Source organism: Mytilinidion resinicola (assembly GCF_010093595.1).
Source record: "Mytilinidion resinicola strain CBS 304.34 unplaced genomic scaffold BDZ99scaffold_25, whole genome shotgun sequence".
Taxonomy (NCBI): domain Eukaryota; kingdom Fungi; phylum Ascomycota; class Dothideomycetes; order Mytilinidiales; family Mytilinidiaceae; genus Mytilinidion; species Mytilinidion resinicola.
The window spans coordinates 264570-280516 of record NW_022985461.1 but is presented as its reverse complement, the minus strand read 5'-3'; the positions used below and the strand labels follow the sequence as shown (position 1 = coordinate 280516).

The 15947-nt window shown below is 52.6% G+C and overlaps 7 protein-coding genes across 7 annotated transcripts; 2 read left to right on the top strand and 5 right to left on the bottom strand.

Annotated features, from left to right (window-relative positions):
• Positions 1–498: 498 nt before the first annotated feature.
• BDZ99DRAFT_426556 (uncharacterized protein) lies at positions 499–2708 on the top strand. Its single transcript, XM_033717124.1, has 3 exons — positions 499–844; positions 900–1728; positions 1777–2708. The coding sequence occupies exons 1-3, from the start codon at positions 761–763 to the stop codon at positions 2472–2474; spliced, it is 1611 nt and encodes a 536-aa protein (XP_033570734.1). The 5' UTR covers positions 499–760; the 3' UTR covers positions 2475–2708.
• Positions 2709–5895: 3187 nt separating this feature from the next.
• BDZ99DRAFT_481761 (uncharacterized protein) lies at positions 5896–6507 on the bottom strand (the record flags this gene model as incomplete). The annotated part of the gene is made up of 1 exon (XM_033722440.1): positions 5896–6507. The coding sequence occupies one exon, from the start codon at positions 6505–6507 to the stop codon at positions 5896–5898; it is 612 nt and encodes a 203-aa protein (XP_033570733.1).
• Positions 6508–6794: 287 nt separating this feature from the next.
• BDZ99DRAFT_162468 (uncharacterized protein) lies at positions 6795–7834 on the bottom strand. The gene has a single exon (XM_033712877.1). The coding sequence runs from the start codon at positions 7565–7567 to the stop codon at positions 7082–7084; it is 486 nt and encodes a 161-aa protein (XP_033570732.1). The 5' UTR covers positions 7568–7834; the 3' UTR covers positions 6795–7081.
• Positions 7835–8213: 379 nt separating this feature from the next.
• On the bottom strand, positions 8214–9617 carry BDZ99DRAFT_399230 (cyclin-like protein; the record flags this gene model as incomplete). Its single annotated transcript, XM_033716123.1, has 2 exons — positions 8214–9239; positions 9291–9617. 2 exons carry the CDS (start codon positions 9615–9617, stop codon positions 8214–8216), a joined length of 1353 nt encoding a protein of 450 aa, XP_033570731.1.
• A 319-nt stretch (positions 9618–9936) lies between these two features.
• Positions 9937–10752, top strand: BDZ99DRAFT_452848 (uncharacterized protein; the record flags this gene model as incomplete). The annotated part of the gene is made up of 2 exons (XM_033718302.1): positions 9937–10427; positions 10484–10752. 2 exons carry the CDS (start codon positions 9937–9939, stop codon positions 10545–10547), a joined length of 555 nt encoding a protein of 184 aa, XP_033570730.1. The 3' UTR covers positions 10548–10752.
• A 165-nt stretch (positions 10753–10917) lies between these two features.
• On the bottom strand, positions 10918–13136 carry BDZ99DRAFT_452846 (ABC1 family protein-like protein; the record flags this gene model as incomplete). Its single annotated transcript, XM_033718301.1, has 3 exons — positions 10918–11156; positions 11219–12555; positions 12606–13136. The coding sequence occupies 3 exons, from the start codon at positions 13134–13136 to the stop codon at positions 10985–10987; spliced, it is 2040 nt and encodes a 679-aa protein (XP_033570729.1). The 3' UTR covers positions 10918–10984.
• Positions 13137–13357: 221 nt separating this feature from the next.
• BDZ99DRAFT_426547 (cyclopentanone 1,2-monooxygenase) lies at positions 13358–15710 on the bottom strand. Its single transcript, XM_033717123.1, has 4 exons — positions 15086–15710; positions 14930–15025; positions 13820–14904; positions 13358–13771 (listed from the first exon to the last, which is right to left on the bottom strand). The coding sequence occupies exons 1-4, from the start codon at positions 15263–15265 to the stop codon at positions 13429–13431; spliced, it is 1704 nt and encodes a 567-aa protein (XP_033570728.1). The 5' UTR covers positions 15266–15710; the 3' UTR covers positions 13358–13428.
• Between the last annotated feature and the right edge of the window lie 237 nt (positions 15711–15947).

Below are 15947 nucleotides of genomic sequence, written 5' to 3'. Positions count from 1 at the left end.
ACGAACCAATGCTCTGCAGCTTCAAACGACTGCGGCTCTTGACACTCCGCCGCTGCGCGCACCTGAGGTCGGTTCGCGGGATCAGAGGTACGCATGCAGCGATTGGTCATCCGTCACCTCTTCAAACCGAGGGGTTTTCGTCTTCACGTTCCAGTCAGACCATCTGTTTCGTGTGCGCGAGGTGAATTGCAGGCGCCGTTGCAAGGCCGAGCAATCCATCGATTCTACAGCTGCTTCGCTGGCCGACAGCAATTGACCGCGTCAACATCATGTTCAGCATGATTGCCGCGGATGGAGCCGTAGAAGCTGGAGGCCGGTCAGAAATAGAAATCGAAATCAAATCCATCGCGCCGGGGGAGATCTGCTCGCCGCCCAGCACTGGTGTTGCGGATTGCGCGTCAAATGCTGCAGCTAGGCCGAAACAAGGCACTGGCGCAGCAGGACGGTCCCCTGAGAAACAGTGTCAAAGTCGCCCGCCGCACTCCCACCACTCCACCGTTGCTGGAGTGTTTCTGTCGTGGCCCGTCTGTTATTCTCTCGCTGCCATACTCAATAGTTAATCTTTAAGCCATTTCGACACACTCATTGACCAGTCGCGACTTTCGTTTGCTGTCGCCTCGCGACTTCACTGTACACCAACAACAGTAACCACCAACGCACGCGCGGCCCAGAGTATCACCTTCGCTGGTCTCCAGAGCGCTGCTCCACAACAACATCTTCTCGACGGTTTCTCTGGTCAGAAACCCTCGCCAACATCACAATGAAAGGCTTCGGAATTGCTGCCGCCGCTGCGGCCCTCTTCGTGTCGTCCGCGTCTGCCGCCATCGACCCGATCGTTATCAAGGTAGCGTCTCCGGCCCCGATTGCTCTCTCACAGACGACTGATCTTGGCAAACCAGGGCTCCAAGTTCTTCTACAAGACTAATGGCACCCAATTCTTCATGAAGGGTGTCGCGTACCAGCAGGACGTCAGCACCAACAGCTCTGCCACCGTCGCCGTCAAATACGTCGACCCGCTCACAGACAACTCGGGCTGCGACCGCGATATCCCTAACCTCATCAAACTCAATACCAACACTGTCCGTGTCTATGCCATCGACCCCACCGGCAGCCATGACTACTGCATGGGCAAGTTGGCCGATGCTGGCATCTACGTGATTGCCGACTTGTCCCAGCCGGGCGAGTCTATCAACCGTGACGACCCCGGATGGACTGACGATCTGTACACCCGCTACACCAGCGTTGTCGACGTGATGCAGAAGTACGACAACGTTCTCGGCTTCTTTGCCGGTAACGAAGTCTCAAACGCCCCCAACAACACCGACGCGAGCGCGTTCGTCAAGGCCGCTGTGCGTGACACAAAGGCCTACATCAAGCAGAAGGGCTACAGGACAATTGGCGTGGGCTATGCTACCAACGACGATGCTTCCATCCGTGGGCCTCTCGCCGACTACTTCAACTGCGGGGACGATGTCGCAGATGCAATTGATTTCTGGGGCTACAACATCTACTCCTGGTGCGGTGATTCCAGCTTTCAAGAATCTGGATATAATGTGCGCACCCAGGAGTTCGAAAACTACACAGTCCCAGTCTTCTTCGCCGAGTACGGCTGCAATACCCCCTCACCCCGCAAGTTCACCGAGGTGGCAGCCCTTTACGGTAGCCAGATGACCGGCGTCTGGTCTGGAGGTATCGTCTACATGTACTTCCAGGAGGCCAACAACTTCGGTAAGTTTTAAACGGAGATACAGTATTCAAAAGCTAACATGCGCCCAGGCTTAGTCAGTGTCAGTGGAGACACAGCGAAGACGCTCGTCGACTTCAACAACTTATCCTCCCAAATCGCCAAGGTCACCCCAAGCGGCGTGACGATGGCTGATTACACACCGACCAACACCAAAGTCCGTGACTGCCCTTCTGTCGAGGGAACCACCTGGGCAGCCAAGGCGACCCCTCTCCCACCTGCGGCCAACCCAGCGCTGTGCGGCTGCATGGTGGACTCACTCACCTGCGTTGTTGACAGTTCAGTGAACGAGGACGATTACGGTGACCTTTTCGGCGTCGTCTGTGGTCTCGACGGCTCCCCATGCGCTGGCATCGCCCACAACGGCACAACTGGTGTCTACGGTGCGTACGGCATGTGCAATGCCACTGAGCAGCTCAACTTTGCTCTCAACCAGTATGCCAACAGCCAGTCCACCGGTGGATGCGATTTCAGCGGCTCGGCTTCGACCAAGGCAACCGCGGCCGCTACTGGCAACTGCAAGGCCCTCATGAGCCAGGCTGGTTCCGCTGGAACTGGAACTGTCACCTCCGCTCCCACTGGTGCTGCCGCAGGTAGCGCCTCTGGTTCCGCCACCAAGACCGGTGCTGCCGGCGCTGTCACCGTTCCCAGCTTCAACGTCGGTCTCATGCAGCTCGGAATCTACGTCTTCGGCGCAGCTCTCTCTGGTATGGCGATGATCCTGTTGTAACGTGGTTCTCTCAAGACGCCTTCTTCATGGGGTATAGCACACTTGGCGGGCGATTTCCTTGCTTGTAATCTGACTACTGCTCTGGGTAGAGGTGTTTTTCGTCTGCGGGGACCTGTACAAAGTCTTTTTTATGCCCTGCTTCTAAAACATCTTGACCCTCGACGGCCCATCACTCCTGGGCACAGCTACTCTAAATAGCATTATGAACTCCTTGGTTAGGCTTGCAATCACATCTGTTATCACTGTAAAACTTGATCTTGCTACTGTACTGTGGCAGCCCTTGACTTTTGTTATATCATGACATCTCGCTCTTCATCTCGTGTCACTCGCCCTCAACAGTAATCATGAAAGTCTTCGCTTCGTGCTAACAGGCTTCTATCTTTCAGTTCTCATATGCAGATTTGTCTTTGATTGCTTCTAAAAGTTTGATCCTGGTTAACCATTACAGAGGTCGTCGAACGATCCAGATTGCTAGAAAGGTCTTCCCAAGCTCACCTGCTGTCTTTCCTCGACAAGACGTTGTTTGATCGCCAAACCCGTTATACCCCACTCAGATCCTTCGAAAATGGACTTGAGATCCTCTCGGTCGAAGATCTACATGTCTCGTCTTAGACTAGCACACATTCTAGATATCCACATTCCTTACCCCGAAAGTTACACCCATGGCGTAAACGGAAATTGCTCCATCGCAACCTCCCTCCCAAGAGGACTAACCTATCACGCAGCCCTCCCAACCTTCACTTTACCTACTTCTCGTAATCTCCATCTCCAACGACCCATTAAATTGAGTATCTCTACGCATCTTCAGTATTCAAGATGCAGTTCAAGCCGAAGCTTCTCTGTGCCCTTTCGGCATCACTACTACTCCAGACCTCCATTAGCACAGAAGCCATCCCACCACCTTTCCACCATGGCGAACTTGCCTTTCCCAGCCGCAGGCCTATCAAGCCCATCTCTCCAATCCCCACCAACTCTCACATTCGTGCCTCAATCCATCCTCCAAAACCCACAAACTCTCGCATTCGTCCCCCAGTCCATCCTCCTATCCACGGCCCAATCCACGGTCCCATCCATCCCCCACTCCACTCTCCACCCCTAAACTCCCGCCCCTTCCCCCTCAGCCCCTGGCTCTGGACCGACCAACAAATCAACACCGGCGCCCCCTTCCACCTCGAAGTCATCCAGACCGGCCCCAACCTAACCACCTCCGCCCTCTCCCTCCTGCGCGCCTACATCCTCCCTAACGGCAACACAACCACCTCCTGCGCGAAGGCAGAAACTTTTACTATCCAGAAAGGGGAATTGCAGTCTTCCGCTGGGGTACTTTCTGTAGCACAGGGTGTCGCCAACATCCCCTTCACGCCCGCGCACCCGACGCAGGCGATCCGGACTGGGTGGGTGTCGTCCGAGGGGGGCAAGTTGAACTGGACGAACGCAGGGTTTTCGAATAAGACGGCAAGGTTCTTTAAGCTATGGGCGAATCTGCTCGAGAATGCGGTGGTGTTGATAGAGGCGAGGGGGGATGGAAGGGGGTGGAGGGGGTGGAGTCCTGTGCAGCTTTGGGCGAGGGATGGTGAGTGCACGGTGGGAGGGTGGTGATGGGTTGGGTTGGTTGTTAACGATGGTGTACAGCAAGGCACTGCATCACAAGTAGGCCGCATATCCCCATCCCGATATGGCCGAAACCGCACCCTGAGACGTTGGTTACGAAAGTCGTTGCGGGTACCTCAATGGTTGGGCTTCCTCGACCGCTGTCTACATCTACGACCCTGAACCTCACCCCCTCGCCAAACGGCGTGTGTGGCTTCGACTCCGAGTACACGTGCGCCGGATCAGCCTTCGGGGTCTGCTGCAGCGGCGACGGGTCATGGTTCGTTTCCTTCGCCCATTTCCCCTTTATCCACTCCTGACTTCGACATTCTGAACTGATGCGTATCAAAAAGCCACAACGCCACCGCCGCTTGTACCCACAACTGCCAACCTACCGCCGGCTTCTGCGCGCCCGCGCCCGCCATCCTCTCCGACGACGGCACATGCGGGCTGTCGAAGTTCTGTCCGGGCTCGGGCTACGGGGACTGTTGTAGTTTGTACGGCTACTGCGGTAGCACGGCTGAGCACTGTGGGGAGGGGTGTAAGAGCCTTTATGGGTTCTGCAGCAACCTTAATCTGGACAGCGAGGATCGGGGGAGGAATAAGTCAAAAACTTTGTCGGCGAGTTTGAGGATACTGACGGTGGAGGTGCCAACATCGAAGCCCTTCATCTTGGTGGACCCCTTGAGGTCAAGGGAGACGGCGTCTAAGTCTGCGGTCTTGGAGGGGAAGCCGACGCTGCAGGTGGGTTTGCCAGCACCGACTGGGCCGTTGGCAGCGATTTCGTCTGAGACGTCGTCGGGTGCTGTGTCGTCGAGAACGTCTTTTTCGATATCGAAGCCGTTTGGGGCTGGAGCGATACAATTCCCAGGCGCTGGATTTGGTGAGGAGGCGGGAAGTACTATGACGGTGGCAGCGGTTCCGGCTTGAAAATTGGCTGGTGAGGTTGAGACAACGGTGGTAAGGTCAGTGCCTAAGAGCGAAGCCGCTGCGTAGCGTTTTATTATATTTAATGTATTCAATCTAGAATGAAAGTTGGTGTTAAAATGACAAGCTATTTTCGTTAGCGCAGAGGGGCAGTTGAGGTGACTTTCTTACACGAATGAGATACTTGAATGAACGGGAGGGTGATCACCACTTCTGTCATGAGTATCCGTTCATGTCTGTTGGAGTCCAATGCCTTACTATAAGTCTGTGGACATCTTTCTAGCGCTGTATGGGGATCTTCAAGGTGTTTGCGGAAATCCGAGTAAGAGGGGAATCCTCTTTTTGAACAACCTATCAATATATTGTCTGCTTGACACAACTAACAACCAAATAGATTTAAACGATTCCCACTCCCTCTACCACATCCAGCAAAGAACGCATCAGATTGCCGCACCGTACCCCTCCTAAAATAACCATGTCCCCTTCTTCGTCCTCAAGGATCCTCTCCCCTCCTCTTTGGCTTTCTTATCTTACGTCATACAGTATCCTCGTTCCCATAGTCCGGCTTTATGAGAAAGAAACTGACGCTTAGATATGTCTTCACCCGGGCTAGTCCACATCTTATCATGGCAAGTGGGAATATCCGATCCTACTGACGCTTCTGGAGATCCCAACGCGCGGCAATATAGCCCTCTTCGCATTGTCGAAGCCGAGAGCATCGGCAAAATCTTCCCAATACACCTTCCAGTCAAAATCATCCTCCAAAAACAAACGCGTGCCGCGAAAGATGCTCCGCAACCAAGAGCTGGCGGCGGAATTCAGGGCCCGTGCATCCCAGCTCCCCCGAAGAAGTGGTCACCGGGGACAGTCCTCACCGTAAGATACCGACGAAAGTGTTGTTTGATCAACGTATTGTTTCTGTCCGGTTGTCGGTATCTACCTCAACCACGAGCGTGTCTCGGACCTGTTGGGAGACGAACTCGAGGATGGGGCCGCACCAGCCCTCCCACGCTGCTACATAGCTCTCCCTTGAGTTTACTTTTGGCCAGGGATGCTCGCTCCGTTCGCGAGAGCGGTAGGTGACGACGACGAGTCTGTTCAGCTGCGGAAAGACTTGGGTGCAGAAGCCAGTTTCCCGCTCTGTGAGATGCGCCAGGTTGAAGGGGTCGAGGATGAGACTGAGCTTTCGGATGTGGCCGACGTTGTTTGGCGAGATTGTGTCGTGGAAGCTGACCTGACGGCCATTCTGTAAATAGTAGTAGTTGTCGCAGCCAGGCAACAAAAGCCTAAAAACATTCTCGCCGTATTTAATGCCCATGGACTCTTCGCTGATTTGTTTCGAGACTGGTAGCAGACTCTTCTTCCTATCATTCCTGGTATTTGACTGGCTGGTATTGTCAATCGGCCGGGGGATTAGGTCGATAGTATATCCCCGAAGGAGACAGGGGCGATAGATCATGTGACGTAGTTCCACTGGAAGATCGAGGAACCCTGTAGGCTTCCGCTTTGAGGGCATCGCTGTGGCGGTCTCGCAAAGGGCTGAAATGGGATTCGGGTGTTCTGATTTGGGAAAGTCCGAAAGGTTGGGTCACTTGATACTGTTGTCGATGGGTTGCTGACGTCTTGCGCTTTCTCACTCGAATCGTGCCCCTTGTTTTGAGTCAAGCTGATGAGGTGGAGATGGATTTGATGGTGTGTGGATGTCGGGATGATCATAAATATGGAGGTACGAGACTTTCGAAGAAAAGAAGAGAGGTGCAAATGCGAACCATGGCACAACAAGTAGGAAGAAACATTCCCTGATTAAGGGCGATGAACCACCTAGACCGCCGCGCTCCACTGCACAGCTCCAAATTGCTCGTACCGTACATCGTCGTAGGTCTGCGTTTGTCTTCTTGTAGCTGCATGTGAGGCTTCAAGGCCTTTTTTGGAAGTGCATTACTTCGAGTGCTCATCGCTGAGCCGTGTCGGACGGCGTTGTGATCGGACAACATCTTCAGAATCCTGAAAAAGAATCCCATGAGTAATTACAGAACAGTATACGGAACTTTGTGACAAGAAACTATGCCAAAGCCTCGGAAGTCCCCCGTTCATCCTTCCACCTCCTTCCTCGCAGGCGTATCAAGCGCTTTTAGCGTCACCTCTTTCTGCGACTTGACCAAGTAATAGCTCAATCCCGTATACATGACCCCAACACCCAAGAATGCATACACCAAAAGAGTGAGGTGCGAATAAATAATCCAAAGAACTGCAAGAATAAAGACAAGGAACAGTGTTTGCTGCAGTGCAGAAAGTGTGGACTGTTCTTCCTCTTTCTTTTGACCTCGATCTTGACCCTCAACTTGGGCCGCGAATCGGACTGATTTCTGAGAAGCTGCTGAAGCGGAGCGGTTTCTCGGCTTAATGGTATCGTGTGCCTTGAAAGCAGCGTTGGAGGTTGGAGAAAAGGATATGGATGCATCTGATGTAGACGGTGTCTGCCGCGCCATGGCCCGTTGGGCACCTACGAGGGCAGTATCGTGAGACTGTTGGCGCGTAGGCGCGAGGTCTCGCCGGGAATCCTCATGGTTTGGCATTTATTAATAGCTCCGATAGTCAAAGTTGATAGAGTGTCGGTCGTGCGTTGTCGTAGGGTGAGGTGCTTTCTACGAGGGTTGCGGATGATGCGGATAGAGACGGGTTACTGTATAGGAATGGGGATTAAGATATCCGGACTCAGTACGGAGTTGACCTATTCGAGGGAAGGATGTAACAATTAACAAGTTGGAGCTGAGCCTTGGCCTGCTGAAGAGGTTGTCGTCTGACGCCTGCTAGAGTCACGCCAGAGGTAGATTCACGCCTTACTATTTGTGACACTATATTTAGACATGTCTCTTATTCGAAGTGGCACTTTCAAGCATTCATATCTCAGCAGTAGCGGAGCAAAGACTATACAGTCAAGACTTCGATTCATCTGCTGGGTCTTCTACAGCATTTTGTAGAATCTTATACTATGTATGTACGAGCTCAGCTCGAAAGAAAATGAAAGTCCGCCATCCAGATTGGTGTGGATATCAAAGTCACCAATACAATCCAGACTCCAGTCCGGTCCCCTCCATTGGTATCATGTTCTTCCCGCAAAAACCCAAAAAAATCTCATGAAACGTAACGCCGGAGAAAGTCCAGTTCACGCCCAACACCGCCAGATGCTCATGCAATGCAGAAATGTGACACCGGTCGATCCTACTCCTCGACTTCTCCTTCTTCACTAACGTCGTCGTTTTCGTTCCGTGGGATGGCAGGCGCTGCAGTCGAGTCATTGAATTCGTGCTTGGAAGCACCATTTGCCTCCGGCTTGACTCCATTCGTGCTCGCTTCAGGCTTCGAGACCTCGCCGTTCTGAGGTGGTCCAGTCCGCGAAGTCGATCCATTCCGGGCTGGTGCAGGCTTCGGTACATCTCCGTTCTGGGTCTTCGAATCTCCGGGCCTCGAGTTCCTACGCGAGGATATCCCATTGGTGACTCCGTTTTCGGGTCTATCTCCTCTCATCCTCTTCATACTCTGGTCGCTTGCGCTGCGCTCCATCACAACACCGTCATCACGCTTCCGCTTGAGGCTCTGGTCGCTAGCACTCCTCTCCATGCCCACAGAGCTGGCAGCGGGGCTGATTGGGGTCTGTGAGGTCCTTAGCCTAGTAATCGCGTATAGAGGATCTTCGTCCTCGGGGGTACGAAGGCCTACGTAGATACTATGGCCGCCATCCTTGTCTGGCACATGCTCGTAATTGTCTGCCATGTGGTTGCATGCGCGCCGGATATCCTTCAAGTTCACATACTGAATCTCCCACCATGGCTTGCCATCCTCGTCGGGGAAAGCGATATTGCACATCTTTGCGCCTGCGAAAAGTGCCGCGGCGGCAATGGTTCGCGAACTGAAAAGTAGACAAAGTGGCGTCAGAGTGCTGTCGTTGAGGAAGGCCCAGGCGGCGTCACGCAGTCTCTTGTTGTGCTCGACACCAAGGTACACCAGCATCTCGTACATGAGCTTGTGTGTTGGCTCGAGGGACAGGTCGAAGCAAAGGGTCTCGAGAAGGACGTCTTCGTTGTAGAGAATGGTGTCGCGCCACTTCCAGAAATCCTTGGTCTGCTCATCGACGAGGGCATTGGGGTTCTTCGTCGCGACTCGTACGCAGGCGACAATCAGCTCCTTCATCTTGCGGCCGTTTTCCTCGACTTTGGTGGCGAGAAATAGGGAGGTCGCGGCAACTTGCTGGTAGATGTGAGCCTAGTTCTCCCCTAAGAGACGGAGGACACTCCTTACATAATGATGCATCGGCTTCAAGCCTTCGGCCGGCTTGGCCACGAGGGTCTGGCGCATGAGAAATCGATTGAAGAAGACGCAGGCGGTTGAGAGGGTCATCTGAGGTAGCTTCAACAGTATGCCGACCTGCAGAATGAAGTTTGCTCCTTTCTTGCGGTTTCCCCTCTCCAATTCGGGGGGCATGCCGTCGATAATGGATGGTGTTCGGAGGAGTTCATCTTCAGAGAAGAGCCACTGCTTTTCGGCTTCGGCGACGACTGGATTGGGAGGTTTCGGTCGCTCTCGCACCGCAGCGCGCCGGCTTGGGTGAGGTACTGATGAAGGCATCGCGGTATTGGACATGAAGTGTCGAGGAGCGGAGGGAGGGTTACGGCAATGGCGACGGCTGTCGAGGCTGGGGCGGTGGTCGGTTTTTGGACATGAGTAGAGGGGAGATTGTTGAGGAATGAAGGAATGTGAGAAGACGCTGGAGCGTCTATTATAGAGGGGCTTCCTATTGATGGGCGCGAACAATAGCAAGGTGGAGTTCACAATACCTAGCCTCGCAAACGCGCGGGCGCTTGGACCAACGGCAAGTCCCGCCGTTCATCGACATCACCTATCACCACGAAAGTCACCGTCTTGTCAAGCCGTTACTATCTTCACGATGCGGCTACTAAATCTCCTCCTCCTCCCGGCTGCTCTCGCTTCCACAATAACAATATACACCAATCCTCTCCACCAAGACTCCGCTTCTGCAATTCCATCGCCAACACCTCTGGCAACAATCTCCTACGATCCGTCCACAGCCTCAGCATCCCTAGCATCGTATCACCCTCCCACAGGCGCATATACGCCGTCCCATCTTCTCCGTATCGGGCTCTTCGACCCAGCCACCAAGGAATGGAAGGGCGTCGTGACCTCTTCCGCTAGCTTTGCGGATGAGTACTTGAAGAGGTTCACCCTTCACGTCGATGAGCAGGGAGAGGTGTACCACGTTGGATTCGGCACGACGGCGAAGATTGCAGGCAGCGATGAAGTCGAGATTGAAGTGTCAACGAGGGCAAAGGGGCCACAGCCGAGTCTGAATAAGCCGATTGTATTGAATGCGGAGGGGAAGCTGGAAGGGAAGGAGCCAGAGAAGACGTTTTTGCAAAAGTGAGTAGTTTTGCATCCTCGGAAATTCGAGACCTTGCTAATGTGTGTCAAAATAGGTATTGGTGGGCGTTGCTACTCTTCTTAGCGGTGCAGCTTCTTGTGGGTGGAGGAAAGGAGTGAGTGTAGAACCCAGGCTAAGCAAGACCTTTGCATAACAGCTTGGCGAATGAGATATCCAATTGTAGCGTCTAACACTCGTTTGCCACTGCTTGAAGTGCATTGATACCTTTTTAGAGCTCTAAAATTTACAGTCTAGAACAATCAGGGGATTCCTCAAACCACCTCAGAAAGTGATTTATAGGTGTACACAGGTCAAGTCAAACAGTCTATCATTTCAAGATTACGGGTTCAATCCAACGCCCAGGGACCCCAACTCATGTATACAGTGATCCACCCATCATGCCCTTAAGCGCCTGCAATGCTGAGAGGAGGAATACATATTTTACAAAACAAGGTCATCGTACGTTAATGAAACGCGTTAATCATCAGCGGCGGCGCATTAGAAATTTGGCGACAGCCAGTCGTATTTCACACATCTCTCGACCTGAAAACTCGCGTCAGTTAAAGGTAACGCATGTTGAGCGCTCACGAGGACTTACGCTTTCGATGGAAGCCTGGAGAAAACTACGTGCTTCTAGGCCTGCCCAAACCTTGAGCATAGAGAAATCTCCGCCACGGATCATTGAAGAGCCACTCTGGGCGCCGAGTTTTCGAAGTATGGGTAGAGCGCTGCGAAAAGATATTAGATCAAAGTACCCAAGATTACCAACGAGGAATCCAGCGAGACTTACCCAGCGAACAGGTCCAGGTCAGGTTCGAGGCTCCTCCCGATGCCTTCCAAGAGCAAGATACTCAACACCACATTGACAAAGTCGCCCTCGAGTCTGACGTGGTGCGCCCTAACCATAGAGAGCACTTCGTTCAATATATCACCAATCTTGATATTACCCAGAGCGAAAGTTCGGCTCTTCACGCCGAGCACGAGATGTTGCATCCGTAGTGCGAAGACCTCTGCATCGATGACAGCGTCTGGTTGCCTACAACGCTCCACCATCAAATGACCAGCTTTGTAACCATCGAATTCTGCAATTGATTTGAAGAGATCGAGGAAATTAGCGCGATTCTTGGCATTAAGTTCTGTAACAAGTCCAGTATCAATAAAGATGAGTTGAGGTCTGTACCCTTCGCTATCAATTTGTTGGAGTTGGGCCGTCCACTCTTCGGGCTTTTTGCTATACGGTCGGAGCCTCTCTAACACTTCTTCCGTGACATCCGGCGACTCTTGTGGAAGGGTTTTTTGTTTTCGACTGAATGTTGGCACGTCGAGCTTTTCTGGCTTGTAGAATCTTACCATGATGTTACCAGGGTGCAGGTCGGCGTGAATGAAGTTGTCAATCAGCAGCATGTGCAGGAACGCGTCGAGGCCCTCGTCGGCAAGATCTTTCTGGAAAACACCACCTCCATTCTGGAGGAAATCTTCAAGCGGAATGCCTTGGGCAAACTCTTCAATTAGCACCTCGCGCGTGGTGTAATCGGTATATGGAAAGGGAAACCATGCGGTACCGCGGTTCTTGAAGTGCTTCCGGAAGATAGACAAATTAGCAGACTCAATTCGCAAATCCAATTGGAGCCTCATCATCTCTCCGAATTGCTCCACTTCATCAGGGAATGAGAACCACTCCATAGTCGGAATTGCGTTGATCAATGCAGCAAAGAATGCCATGATTCGTATATCTCTTTGGACGATCCTGTCCACCTTGGGGTGAAGAACCTTGACAGCAACATACGTGGAGGGAACTCGCTGCGGCATGCTTTTCAGCGTCACATCGACATTTTTTCTGAACCGTTGACGCAGATTCGGAGGCTCGTCTTCGAGGTCAGTGTCTCCCGGTGCAGCAAGATCAGTCTTTAGCTTCGCCTTGTATACTTGAGCAATTGCGCCGACTCCAAGAGGTTCCTCTTGAAACTCGTCGAAGATGTCTTCAAATACTCGTCCATCGAACGCCCTCTCCACTATCTTTTTCGTTTTAGAAAGGGCATGTGCTGGCGCATTCGAATGCATAGATGACATCATTCGACACATCTCCGTAGGGAATACGTCGGATCTTGAGGCTGCCCATTGACCAAGCTTTGCAGAATCTATCAGTACGTATTTGCAAGGGGCCAATGTAGTATCACCTTGATGAAAGCAGCACCAGCTCGCTCCATTGATCTAGTCAAGAAACCGTACCACCAAAGGGTACCGCTTCTCTCATTGTCCCGTCCGGGTTGACGCGCTCCAATCCACATGGCTGGCACTGTGACTAGCACAGGCACGAATATAAAGACCAGATGAAGAAACCTCAGGCCAGTACATATCGGCTCGATGATGTACAGATCTATGAAAAAATATACCCCTCGCCGCACCTTTGAGCCTTTCAAGGCTTTTGGGACGTGTTCGGCCAATTCCTTTCGCGACGCCTCCAACATAGCCGCCTCATGAGTTTTGTCCCCATGTTGGGTATCCTCTTCACTAATAGCGACAAAGGCGAGGGGGCTGAGCGCAGCAAGGTGTATCGGTCGCCCAGTTATTCGAGGAGGAGCGCTGAAGTACTTGCGGCCAAAGTTGTGCGCCGAGGAGAAGGGACGGGAGTGACGCGGGGCGAATTGGGCGGATTGGCGGACGCCTTGTCGAAGACATTGTCGGCCAAAGAGGAAGGCCGTCCGCATAGTATGCTACCGGTGGAGGTTTGTATAAAGGTACATTAGGGTTCATGGAGAAAGTAATGGCAAGATGCTCGAGTTGGATATGGACGGGACCAGATGGAAGGCCGCTCGGCACGAACGTCATCTCTATCACAAGCCAACTGCTTCCGTCTAAGCTCTAACAACAACTCCACGCCCGCCACCATGCACGCATCACGACAATTTCAGGCCATCGAGATATTAAAATGCAAACTAGTACGACAAGAGAATAATGTCTACAGCACAACAATGGGCCATGTTCTATCTAATGACCGCCCTACGCCGTGATGAAGCCAGCGAACCCGTTGTCTAAAGCCTCACGACACTCTTTGTTGTACAATGGAATACCTCCCGGATAGTTCAGCTGCTCTCGGGGCTTCCCAGGAATGTTGGCTCCCATGTACCACGATGAGGTTCCGGGGAAGAGCGTTTTGTCGGAGAGCGCCGTGACGTTCTTCCTCCAGCTCTCCTCCGCCTCTTTCGTTGCATCAATGTATGTAATGCCCTCCTTTCGGAGCTTGGCCATAGCATCGACGATCCAGTCGCCCTGGCATTCGACACAGCTTGGCCCATTGCTGAACGCGGTCGGGCCCTGCGCGCCGTATAGGAAGAACATATTCCTATCACTGTTAGCAGTCAAGATTAAGTTCCTACTCTGAAGAACTTACGGGAAGCCATTGCAAGTCATACCCAGGTAGGACCAAGTTCCATTCTTCCATTTCTCGCTGAGGCTGACTCCATCTACATCCTTCAAGCCCATACCCTTCATACCTCCTGTTACGCTATCAAACCCAGTAGCCAGAGCGATCACGTCGAACTCGCGAAGCTTGCCGTCTGCTGTCTTGATACCTGTTTCGGTAATCTCCGTGATAGGAGTGGCGTTGACGTCGACCACTTCGTTCTCTGGCTTGTCAAGCTGCTCGTAGTAGTTCTGCTCCAACGACGGTCTCTTTGTGCCCCAGGCGTGAGGTGCTGTCAACGGAGCAAGGATATCGCGCTTGCGTGGATCTTGAATCCGAGCTCTTGTCTTCTTCACCCAGAATTGGTACGCCTGGTCATTCGCCTCCTTATCGAATAGCAGGTCTTTGTAGTTTGCCAGCCAGAATTCGAATCCGCCGGCCTCCCAGAGCTTTTCGTAGAACCTCTCTCTCTCCTCAGGCGGGTCGTCGAAGGTATTTCGCTCCACGAAATCATACTGGAAGCCTGCAAAAGTCGTCATGCGGTTCGCGTAGACCTCGGGGTAATTTGGGTCCTTCCTCCTTGCTTCTTGTTCTGCCGCGTTCAAGCTGCCTTGTCGCATCGGCAACGCTAGATTTGGTGTTCTTTGGAAGACTGTTACCGATCCAGCGGTCTTTGATGTATCCTGTGCAAGTTGCACCCCGGTTGAGCCAGTGCCTATCACAGCAACACGTTTGCCCTTCACATCAACTCCTTGCTCCGGCCAGAATGACGAATGATGCATTTCGCCCTTGAAGGAAGCGAGGCCTTTCCAGTCCGGGAAATGTCGCTTTGCGGCGAAGCCTGTTGCCAACAGAAGGTACTTCGAGCGTGCGGTACGGCCATCTTCTGTTCTCACGATCCACTTGCTGGAAGGCTTGTCGAACTTCGCCTCTATCACCATTGTCTCAAACGCGGTGTCCTTTTTGATGTCGAGCACCTTCTCGACATGGGCGAAGTATTCCCTCAATTCTTCGTATCCTGGGTATTTAACCGACCAATTCCAATCCCAAACGATGTTTAGTGACATGAGTATCTATGGTGATGATGTGCTTCCTTACCTTCCAGACTTTCTTGATCGAGTACTCATAGATCGGGACCATGGTATCAACCCTAGCGCCTGGATAGCAGTTCCAATGCCAGATTCCACCGAGTTCCTATTCGAGATATTAGCTACTCCTCGAGCGCGACTAAGCTGCCGTAGTAATCAAACTAACCTTGCCAGCTTCATAGATCTTACACTTGAAACCCAACTCCCGAAGCTTGTGCATAAGATATATGCCTCCAAACCCAGCACCCACAATCAATACCTCAGTCTCTAGCTCTTTCGCATAGCTGTCATTGTCGGAATGAGCATGCTCATTCGTAACACCGATGTCTGTGCGCATATGGACCATGTCGACGGTTCGGTACCTCGATACTTCAACAATCCCGACAAGGTTTCAAAAAGAAGAAGGGAGAAACAGTCTATGCAATCCCCGGTGTGGTATATCTCAGTCTTTAGGCTAACAGAACACTCACACAACATCCCCTCTCCATCGCAGACTCCTCACTATATATACCAATCCCCCGCCACCCAAGCGCCCAAGTCTGCATTCGGCCTTCCTGCCCATGCTCCCAAACCCACATCCCCCATATTTCCCATTCATGGTGCTCAGTTACTCGGGGAATATGGATTTAGGCCCAATCATGCGTGGAAAAGGCGAAAGTTGCTGAGGTAGTGGGCGATTAGCGCCGGGAATAGGGAGACTAAGCCACCCGTGAGACTTCTTGAACGCCTCCGCCGCACTGCATTTGGGGTGGTTGGCGTCAGGAGGTGCAGAGGCGTGGAAGAGACGTCATGGATGAATGGGTGCGTGCGGGGTTTGGTTGTGGGGTGGTCTGCGGGGAAGGGCTGTCATGGGGGAAGTGTTGTGCATGAGGGGTAGGTTTGGGAAGGTTTGCCGATTGCGCTAGGGTGTGGAGCGGTCTATTAGAGTAATGATGATGTGCGGAAGGGATTGCGGATTTACTGCCGCGTATGCTTCGAACCGTTCGAGTTCTCCGAGAGAGGGGAGGGAAGTTGGTCACGATCGTCTC